The 9992-nt window shown below is 33.2% G+C and overlaps 2 protein-coding genes across 2 annotated transcripts; both read left to right on the top strand.

Moving 5' to 3' along the window:
- The first annotated feature begins 2126 nt into the window (after positions 1-2126).
- LOC146945948 (acidic endochitinase-like) lies at positions 2127-5468 on the top strand. Its single transcript, XM_085744212.1, has 2 exons — positions 2127-2669; positions 4685-5468. The coding sequence occupies exons 1-2, from the start codon at positions 2158-2160 to the stop codon at positions 4719-4721; spliced, it is 549 nt and encodes a 182-aa protein (XP_085600338.1). The 5' UTR covers positions 2127-2157; the 3' UTR covers positions 4722-5468.
- On the top strand, positions 4722-5468 carry LOC146945949 (acidic endochitinase-like; the record flags this gene model as incomplete). Its single annotated transcript, XM_085744213.1, has 1 exon — positions 4722-5468. A coding segment is annotated over one exon (474 nt), but the record flags the coding sequence as incomplete, so codon positions are not given.
- Positions 5469-9992: the final 4524 nt, after the last annotated feature.

The raw sequence follows: 9992 nt of genomic DNA, 5'->3' as shown, positions 1-9992 counted from the left end.
CTTCTAGATGTTCTAAAAGTCTGTTAGATGACTGAGATTGTTAGTAATGTTGTATGAGTAATATTATGATGTTTTACGATACTTATGTTGATGTAATTTATTCCTCAAATGATGTTGAGACATTCAAGCACTGTTATATGTTGTAATCTGTTGTTGTTCAATGTTGTTGACCATTTAAAGTCTTGAAGTTGCATGAGTCGGTCTAAGTTGTAAAGATTTGAGAAGTTGTTCATGTTTATGGAATTGTAAAAGATGTTCATGTTGTTGTCTAAGTTGTAGGAAGATTGAGTCCATTGCATACTCATTAAAGATGAGGGCTTGAGGCCCGACAGCTTAATGCTCAAACTACGTTGGGGGCTTGAGGCCCGTCAGCTTAATGCTCAAACTATGTTGGGGGCTTGAGGCCCGACAGCTTTATGCTCACTTGTTGAAGAGCCTATTTACGCTCATATATGTTGGGGGCTTGATGCCCCGAATGGTACCACATGCATTTGCATATCAAGAAGTTTACGATGATATAAGTTGTGAAGAGTTGCATTGTCAAGTTGAGTCGCATTGTCAAGTCAAGAGTCGAGTCGAATATGAAGTTGTTTATGATTATGATTATGAAGTTGATTATGAGTTTGATTAAGAAGCTGTTATGATGATTATAAGATGATGTTTGATTATGATTGATGAAGATGTTTTGATGATGATGTTTGTTTATGATTGATGATGATAATATTATGATACTAAATGATTATTAATGCTGATGTTATGATGTCTTAAGTTGTTAAATATACGATGATACTTGTTTATGATTTAAAGATGATTTTTGCTTATGAATTAAAGATGATATTTGTTTACGAACTAATGATGATATTTGATGATAATAATTGATTATAATTTGATATGATGCTAAGTGATAAATGTTTGATATGTTAATAATGTTTTATGTTGTTAAATGCATTTTGATGAATTATATGCTTAATTTATTGACTCTGAAATCTCACCCCTTCTGCTTGAAAATGTTGCCCTTCGTATGGGTAACTTGCAGGTAATCAAGATTAGCTGCAGTCGTGGGTGACTATCTCTCACTGTGTCATTAGGTGCTCTGATACGTAACGGGATGGGGGCTTGCTTTTACTTCTATTCCTTACGTGTCTTTTATGAACTTTTTATGAAGAAAAATTGACTAAAAATTGTGAAATCTCTGATGAGGCTTGCGTGCCAAGACTTTTATTATGTTGAACTATTTTCCGCTGCGAAGTTTCAGATTTTATGATGTTGAATTTTGAAGGATAATTATTATTATCTATTTTATGACTTTCATGAAGTATGTGACATTCCGTTTATGATTTAAATACTCTGATTTATTATGAAATTTTCATGTTGGAAAAACGGGGTGTTACAAATACTCTCTAAAATTTTGTGCATTCAGCTTATTAAAAAGTTAAACATTAAATGCAATACACATATTTCAATAAATTATTTCTATATTTACATCATTAACTTGAGCCTTCAACATTTCTCTAAAAAAAATTATTATTTTTAAGGTACTGCTAACCGGTGCCCCCTGGGCATTGGTTAAGCATACCATAAAATTGAATTATTACCATAAAAGGAAACATGTTTTTGACTTTATTATAGATTAATTACACAATTTCAATGCATTAATTACTATATAATTTTTTTTCTTCATATTCTTAGCCAGTGCCCCGGGCACCAGTTAGCATTTCCCTATTTTTAACCAGCTTCTTAATCCTAATAACGTGTAGTTCTCTAATTGGTTGTTCTAATTTCGAAGAGTGATTAGTGGGATTTGCACCTATCGAAATTTTCTCTCACGTTGGATTCCTATCTTCGAGTCGCCACTAATATAGAGACAGCTAGTAACATGCAGTAATAGTTTATGATCCGCGTTTTACAAGCCGACACAATTAATAATTTGAAAAAATCACATAATTCAGTGTAATTACAAGTCTCGGTGTCGGACACACGTCTAATTCGAGGAGGGTCCTTGCTTATAGATGCTAAGTTACTCAATATTTTTCCTAAAAAAAAGTTACTCAATATTTAAGTAATAAAATAACTGTACATAACCTATCAGAGACCTTATAAAAGGGTTTGCTCAATCGATCGAAAGTAATCAAACTAGCTAAACACAAAAAGCACAAAATGGATACAAAAAGGCAAGCATTGCTCCTTTTGTTAGTCTTGACAATATTTCCCTTCACTATCAAAGCATCATCAAGTGATGGTGGCATTGCCGTCTACTGGGGCCAAAACGTAAAAGAAGGCACCTTGACATCAACATGTGACACTGGTAATTTCGAGATTGTACTCTTGGCTTTCCTCAATGTCTTTGGAGGAGGAACTGTCCCAAGTTTGAACTTTGCAAATCATTGTGGTCATGCCGAGAGCCCTTGTACAAAACTCGAATCCGAAATAAAACACTGTCAAGAAAAAGGGTTCAAGGTTTTACTTTCCCTCAGAGCATTAGGAGCCCTTAGCTCACCAGAAGAAGCTAAAACTGTTTCTGATTACCTCTATACTAACTTTCTTAGTGGTCAATTTGGTCCACTTGGAAGTGTTACCTTAGATGGTGTTGATTTTAACATTGAAGGAGGTACAAATCTTTACTGGGATGACCTTGCTAGGGACCTTGACAATCTAAGACAACAAAACAGGTAATATTTTTTGAATGACAAGTTTTAGCATGCTAGTACTAGCTAGTAGTACCCGATTCAAAAAAAAAGTACTAGCTAGTAGTACAACTTGACCGCTGTACAACTTGAAACTATAAAACTAAAAATATATATGTAAAATAAAGTTATAAAAAAAAAATGAAGATGATGAAGAAAAAGTTGACCACATCCCAATTTTATAAAAAAGATATTTTTTTTTCTTCTTGACCACATCCCAAAACAGGGTTCTTCATCTTCTTCTACGATTAGTTCTTACATATGAAGTGCTCCTTTCTGATATCTCCATGTCATGATATATTTCTTTATGAGCCCAAATCTGTGTTGCACGTGCCTTTGTGTGCGTAAAGAATAAGGTTGCTTGGTAGACCAAAGAAACTGGCATCTGGCTTGGGAACCAAAGACCAGACACCACGTTTTATTTAACATCCTAATGAACAACCATATTTTTTCAAAGAAAAATATGTATGGACTCGAAAATTATAGCAAAAGAGAGAGAAAATATAATGTGAGTATAAGAGGTAGTTAAATCACCTAAAGTGTATAATGTGAATATGAGAAAATATAATATAGGAAAATGTTAACTTGTGCTCTTAGCAGTGGCGTATCCAGGACCCTGGGTCAGGGGGTGCGGAGTTTTTGGCGTAAATAATTTAAACAACAAAATTTATAATTTCATAATTTTTTACTCAATCAAAAATTATTTTTTCCAAACATAAATAAAAGTAAGCACATAAATTTTCATGTCTTTCATGATTCAAAAGTATGTAGACATTATTAATTTAGAAGTATAATTAGATAAATAATTAATATAAAATTAGAAAAGCAAAATGATATTTATTTTAGACATTTTTATATGACAAATTGATGCTCCATAATAATTTTAGAATGGATATAGTAAAAAAGGATAATGAGTGAAATAAACAAAAATGATTTAATTTGTTGAGTATTATATGAACTAGTATTGGATGGACACAATATAAGGGTACACTCACATATTTGAGAAAAGATAAAAAATAAGAAAGATTAAATGATATCTATTTTAAAATAATTGAATGATATTTTTTTTGAAGAAAAATGATATATATTTTGTTATGTGTGTGCTGAAAGATTGTGCCCAAATATTTGTAACATAAGTATTTTCCGTATTTCCCTAAAAAAAAAGTATTTTCCGTATTAAATATGCAAACTGGGAGCTTGGCCATGTGCTAAAGTCTTGATCATGACATTACATTTACTTTTATTTTAACCCTGAGAACTTAATTTGAAGTGATACAAATAAAAAAAATGAGAAAAAGTAATCTAAACACTTTTAACTTAAGAAAGTAGAATGGTAGAAGCTTGAGTGTGACCGAAGACAAGTGAAAATTTTTGTCAGAGCACCTCTTTATGCGTCAGAAGGTGAGATAAGAATAACTAGATAAGTGCAAAATCTCAAAGTGAAACAACATGCTGGTGCAAAATAAATTTCTCAGGGTGTGCAAGTGCAAATAAACGGATATAATTGGTTGAAATTTTACAATCTCAGGGGGTGCAGGTGCACACCCTCAATAAGAGGTGGCTCCGCCCCTGGTTCTTAGGGCACATGTTAAGGAACTTAAGGTGGAATTTTTGTTTATGAAATTGTGTAAATTTAATATTATAAAGATTGAAAATTAATGTTTCATAATAAATATTTACCATTTATGGAATCCTTAACATGTGCCTTAAGAACTCAAGTTAGCATAATGCTATAATATATTGGGAGTTTCTACGGTACATCTTTAAATTAAAGTGTACCGGTACACCTGTCATAAATCAATAAATTAACGATAATTTTTATGTAATAAAGAGATATTTATCGACTTTTATATTTTAGAAAATATTATCCCATAAAAAAAAACATCATTTCATTCTTTATAAGAATTATACTAAATTTTTTAATATTTTATTGAAAAAATAATCAATATTTCTTCTTTGCTTACACCCTAATTAACAAATCAACCTTTTATCTCTTGCAGGTACCTCTCTCAAAAAAAAAAAATCTCTTGCAGGTAATTTTACTTGTCTGCGGCACCCCAATGTTATATGCCAGATTACTACCTTGACAAAGCTATCAAAACTGGCTTGTTTGATTATGTACTTGTTAAATTCTACAATAACCCTCCATGTCAATTTGATAAAAAAAACTCAGATGCTACATTGCTCTTAAAATCATGGAATGCTTGGACATCTTTAGTTCTACCAAATAATACCGTTTTCATGGGACTACCAGCATCACCTGATGCAGCTCCTAGTGGTGGTTATATACCACCAGATGATCTCATTTCTAAGGTTCTTCCTTCCATTAAACCAACTTCCAACTATGGAGGAATTATGCTTTGGGATAGATTTCATGATGTTGGAAATAATGATTACAGCTATCAGATAAAGGAGCATGTCAAACGATCTGTTCTTCGTTTTAAGACACAAGTTTCAGAGGCAATAGCTGGATGTATCTCAGCAGCTTTGAACTCCATGTTTACGAATTAAATCATATTATACGCGTAGTTCACTATATATATGTATGAGTATGGAATAAGACAAAACTCAGATCCTGTACGACCAACTTTACGATGGTTAAGAAAGAAAAATGATCAGGATCACTATTATGTTAAGTACCTTTATGTATATTATGTACCTAGTTACGCTTTGATTCCCTCCGTTTTCATGTAACCCTTGGGAATCAAAGCGTCTTATCTTATGTATGTACTGGAAGTCACTTTGAAATTTGAATAAAATTGAATTGCGCGTTTTCAACTTAAATTCTAACTAGTCTATGTAATTCACAAAAGTATATAAGCTACATATAAACACAGCTATATATTTTTGTAAGTTTTTGCGTAAAACATTTTCTTAACAAAATATGTATTATAATGTGAACTTGAGTAAAGTTTTTTGATTTGATGAAACATCACTACGGGGTTATACTTGATATATGGCTGTTTGATTTTTAGTGCAACAAAGGAAACATGGCAGTTGGTTGAAGCCTTGAAGGTATAGTATGAAATTCTGCAAGCTTATGTGCATGAGTTAACTAAAAGCAACCAGGTTCTTTTGTGAAGATGATATACCATACAAATTCCATAGTCGCCACCAAAATTCAAAAGATTTTATGTTTGTCCTGATGCATGTAGAAAAGGTTTTATGGCGGGATGTAGGTCGTTGATTGGTTTAGATGGATGCTTTCTGAAAGGATATTTTGGAGAGAAACTATTGTCTGTTGTGGTACAAGATGAAATAATTGCAATTTTGTCATTGCTTATGCCATTGTGGATGTAGAAAATAGGGAAAATTGGAAGTGGTTTTTGACACTATTGCATCAGGAGCTAGGAGACAACATGCAAAATAGATTGAATTTTATTTTGGAGAGCTCTTAGTGATAAATACTTGAACTTATAATATATCAAAAAAATAAAATTTGATGTGATTATTAAAAAGAATAAAACATTTAATATTTTTATTGGGTAAAAGTAACAAAAATGTAAATTTAGTAGTTTAAATTTTATATTAAGAAGAAAAAGAGGATAATTTCTATGCACTAACTGTAAAATTATTCTACATGTGCATCTTATGATGTGTTTCTACGTCAATTAATAAATATGACAACTCATATGTTTTTAACTATAGTAAATGATACAACAACACATCATTAGAAACATGCATATAAAATCATGTTACATTATTGGCGCATATTAATTAAATCCTAAGAAATATTACTAGATCATAATTTGGTAACTCATATATATATATATATATATATATATTATAATTTATAATTTTAATATTAATAAAGTAAAAAAATTTGCACCCCTTGGTCCAGGGTCCTGGATACGCCACTGTGTTAGGCATCTTGACAATATACAAGAACAAGAATGGTCCGTTTAACACTGTTCTTTTTTTTTAAATGTCAACTTTTAATAATTCATTCATCTTATATCAAGTGTCTTTTAAAATTATGCACATTTGTTATGAAAATTATTGAATGCACAAAATTATATGGTAAAATGAATTTTATTTACTAAAACACTCTTATAAATAATACTTTTATTAGTGAAAATAAAGTAATTAAAGCTTAATTGGTATTTTAAAATAACGACTAATGAAAATTAAAAACAAATATATTAAACGAGAAAAACTATTCATAAGATTTCTAATAGTAGTACTTCCTAGGGCTATATTGTTGGAACAAAATGTGTTTAACAATGAACCTTAAAGAGTTTTGATTATAACAAGGTATTAAAAATTGTAAATTGGACTAGCTAATATTTGTTCAAGTGTACAGGACCATAGTTAAATTTTTACGTCATCAATTGGTTCTGAATGAACAAATAAAGAGCAAAAGAAATCAACAAAATTGAAGTTTAGGCGCTCCTGAAGGCAAAGTGCTCCTGAAGACAAAAAGCGCTCCTGAAGTTAATCTGCTCCTGAAGAGAGAAAAGCGCTCCTGAAGTCAAGTGCTCCTGAAGATTAGTGCTCCTGAAGACTAGAGGTCTTGAAGCACCACGTCATTATCAGAAGCTGCCTCATCAGAAGCCATTTCACTAGAAGCTGAAGATCAACCGGATTTGCAAAATCTAAGGATTCAAGAGTTGTTTCATGGATCAAAATTCTTCAAAGGACATCAGAAGATTAGTGGAACTTTGCAACGGTCATTTCAAAGGTGTTTGAAGGCATGTGCTTGCAAATTGGACGAAAGCGTTGACATTGTACTACTGTACAAACTGTACAACCACCTTCTCCACTACTCTGTTTTGTGTCCACGCTACAAGACAAGAAAACAGCTCCAGAATACGACATCGCCTGCAAAGATGTTCCTTTGGATTATGAATGGATTTCAAATTGGTTCTTCATGGGACAACAACCAAATCAGGCAAAAGATCATTGGTGAAAGATCAAGCTTCAACAACGACTCTTTTGATGTACTGGCAATTTCACAACGTCTCTTTCACACCTCTATATAAAGGAGTGAAGACTTAGAGATTTGGTAATGTTGAACGAAAGACTCTCAACATTTTTACAAGTGCCAAATCTCTGCTGAAATTGTTCTGCATTCACTTAGAATTTCTGTGTCTCAAAGTCATATCTTAGAAATTCTTAAGTCTTAGAGTCTGTATCTGATTTGTATTGTGAGCACCTCTAATTGTATATCAAGTGTTCAACCTTAAACAATTTTTTGTGTAATTTTGTTTAGTTAGAAGTCTCTTGCAGTTGTACTTGAGCAAGGAAGTCTCTTGATTATGTTCTTGAGCATAGGAAGTCTCTTGCAGTTGTGCATGAGCAAAGAAAGTCTCTTACTGTGTGTTTGAGCATTTGTAATCAGATATTACATTCTAGTGAAATCTCCTTGGAAGTGCAAGGGGGACTGGACTACTTCCGGATTGTGGAAGGAACCAATATAATTGCTTTGTGTCGTTCTTCTTCTCTCTCTGTTTTATTCCGCTGCATTTAGATTCTGATTATCACTTCAGAAGCTGTCTCACTTAACTTCTGACCAGTGTGTTCAGTTTTTAGGAGAAACAAAGAATTTTCCAAAACACAATTCAACCCCCCTTCTTGTGTTTTTCTCACCTTCAATTGGTATCTAGAGCCTTGGTTCTGTTGATAACACCTAACAGTGTAACAGTCCAAGATCTGAGAAAAACATGTCTAGTGGACCATCTGGATTTGGAACTGACCATACTACTGTTGGTTATGATTATGACAACAATAAGAAATCCAGTGTTGGAAAGATTCCAAAGTTCAATGGAGATGCTGAAGAATTTTCTTGGTGTAAAACCAACTTCTATAGTTATATCATGAGTTTAGACGAAGAACTATGGGATATACTAGAAGAAGGAGTTGGTGACTTGGTTCTTGATGAAGAAGGAGCTGCTGTGGATAGAAAGAAACATACTCCTGAGTTGAAGAAACTCTACAAGAAGCATCATATTATCAGAGGAGCTCTTGTCACTGCTATTCCTAAAGCAGAGTACATGAAGATGAGTGACAAATCCATTGCTAAAGCTATGTTTGCTTCTCTCTGTTCAAACTATGAAGGCAACAAGAAGGTCAAAGAAGCAAAGGCTCTCATGCTTGTACATCAGTATTAGTTATTCAAGATGAAGGATGATGAAACTATTGAGGAGATATACTCAAGGTTTCAAACCTTAGTCTCTGGGCTATAAATCCTGAAAAAGAGTTATGTTGCTTCTGACCACTTGAGCAAGATACTCAGAAGCTTGCCTGCCAGATGGAGACCAAAGGTGACTGCCATTGAGGAAGCTAAAGATTTAAACACTTTAAGTGTCGAAGATCTTGTTAGTTCTCTCAAAGTTCATGAGTTAAGTCTCAATGAACATGAGTCTACTAAGAAGAGTAAATCAATAGCCCTTCCATCCAAAGGCAAGTCATCAAAAGCTCTCAAAGTAGTTGAATCTGAAGAAGAAGAACCGTCTGGTTCAGACTCTGAAGAAGATGCTGCTGAGATGGCTATGATCTCCAACAGACTTCAGTATCTGGTCAGGAAGAACAGAAAGTTTCTAACCAGAAGGAGCAACTCTAGAAGCTCAAGGAAAGAAGATCAGAAGGGATGCTTCAACTATAAGAAGCCTGGACACTTCATTGCTGAATGCCTTGATCTTCAGAAGAAAAAATCAAAGGACAAGTCAAAGAAGTCAACATTCAAACCAAGCAAATTCAAGAAGCAGATTAAGCAGAGTTTAATGGCAACCTGGGATGATTTAGGAAGTGAATCTGGATCTAACAAAGAGGAAGCTGATGAAGACGCAAAGGTAGCTGTTGGATTAGTAGCTACAACAACTTCAGAAGCAGGATCAAATTCAGACTCAGAAGATGAAAACAAGGTATATTCTAAGATTCCCAGAAATGAACTTGTTGAGTCTCTTAAAGAACTTATCACACATTTTGAAGTAAGAACCAATGAGTTGAAGGATTTAAAAGAAAAATATGCTGATTTGGTAAAACAGCAAAAATCAACTCTATTGGATCTGAAAGCTTCTGAACAAGGACTTAGGGGCTTTGACTTCATGTGTAAAACTTATGAAGATCAGCTCAGGTTCTTATGTCAGAAGCTACAAGAAAAGTGTAATGAAAAACCTTTAAGCAACCATGAAATTGCTCTTGAAGATTTTATCATATCTGGCATTGACAGAAGCAGAGTGGCTTCTATGATTTTTAGCATTTACAAGAACAATGGCAGAGGAATTGGTTTTCTAGAAGTGAAACTTGAGAAACCCAATCTAAAATCCTGTTGTGAATGCATCAAGGAAGGTCTGAAAATAGTTTTTG

The sequence above is a fragment of the Medicago sativa genome, chromosome 2 (assembly GCF_051527215.1).
Source record: "Medicago sativa cultivar Bolivia chromosome 2, Bolivia_mono, whole genome shotgun sequence".
Taxonomy (NCBI): Eukaryota; Viridiplantae; Streptophyta; class Magnoliopsida; order Fabales; family Fabaceae; genus Medicago; species Medicago sativa.
Note: the sequence above shows the minus strand (reverse complement) of the source record. Positions and strands in the feature narration are given on the sequence as shown.

Coding starts and splice junctions, on each gene's coding strand:
- LOC146945948 (XM_085744212.1), top strand. CDS start 2,158: ATGGATACAAAAAGGCAAGCATTGCTCCTTTTGTTAGTCTTGACAATA. Junction 2,670..4,684: donor AATCTAAGACAACAAAACAG/GTAATATTTTTT, acceptor TATCTCTTGCAG/GTACCTCTCTCAAAAAAAAA.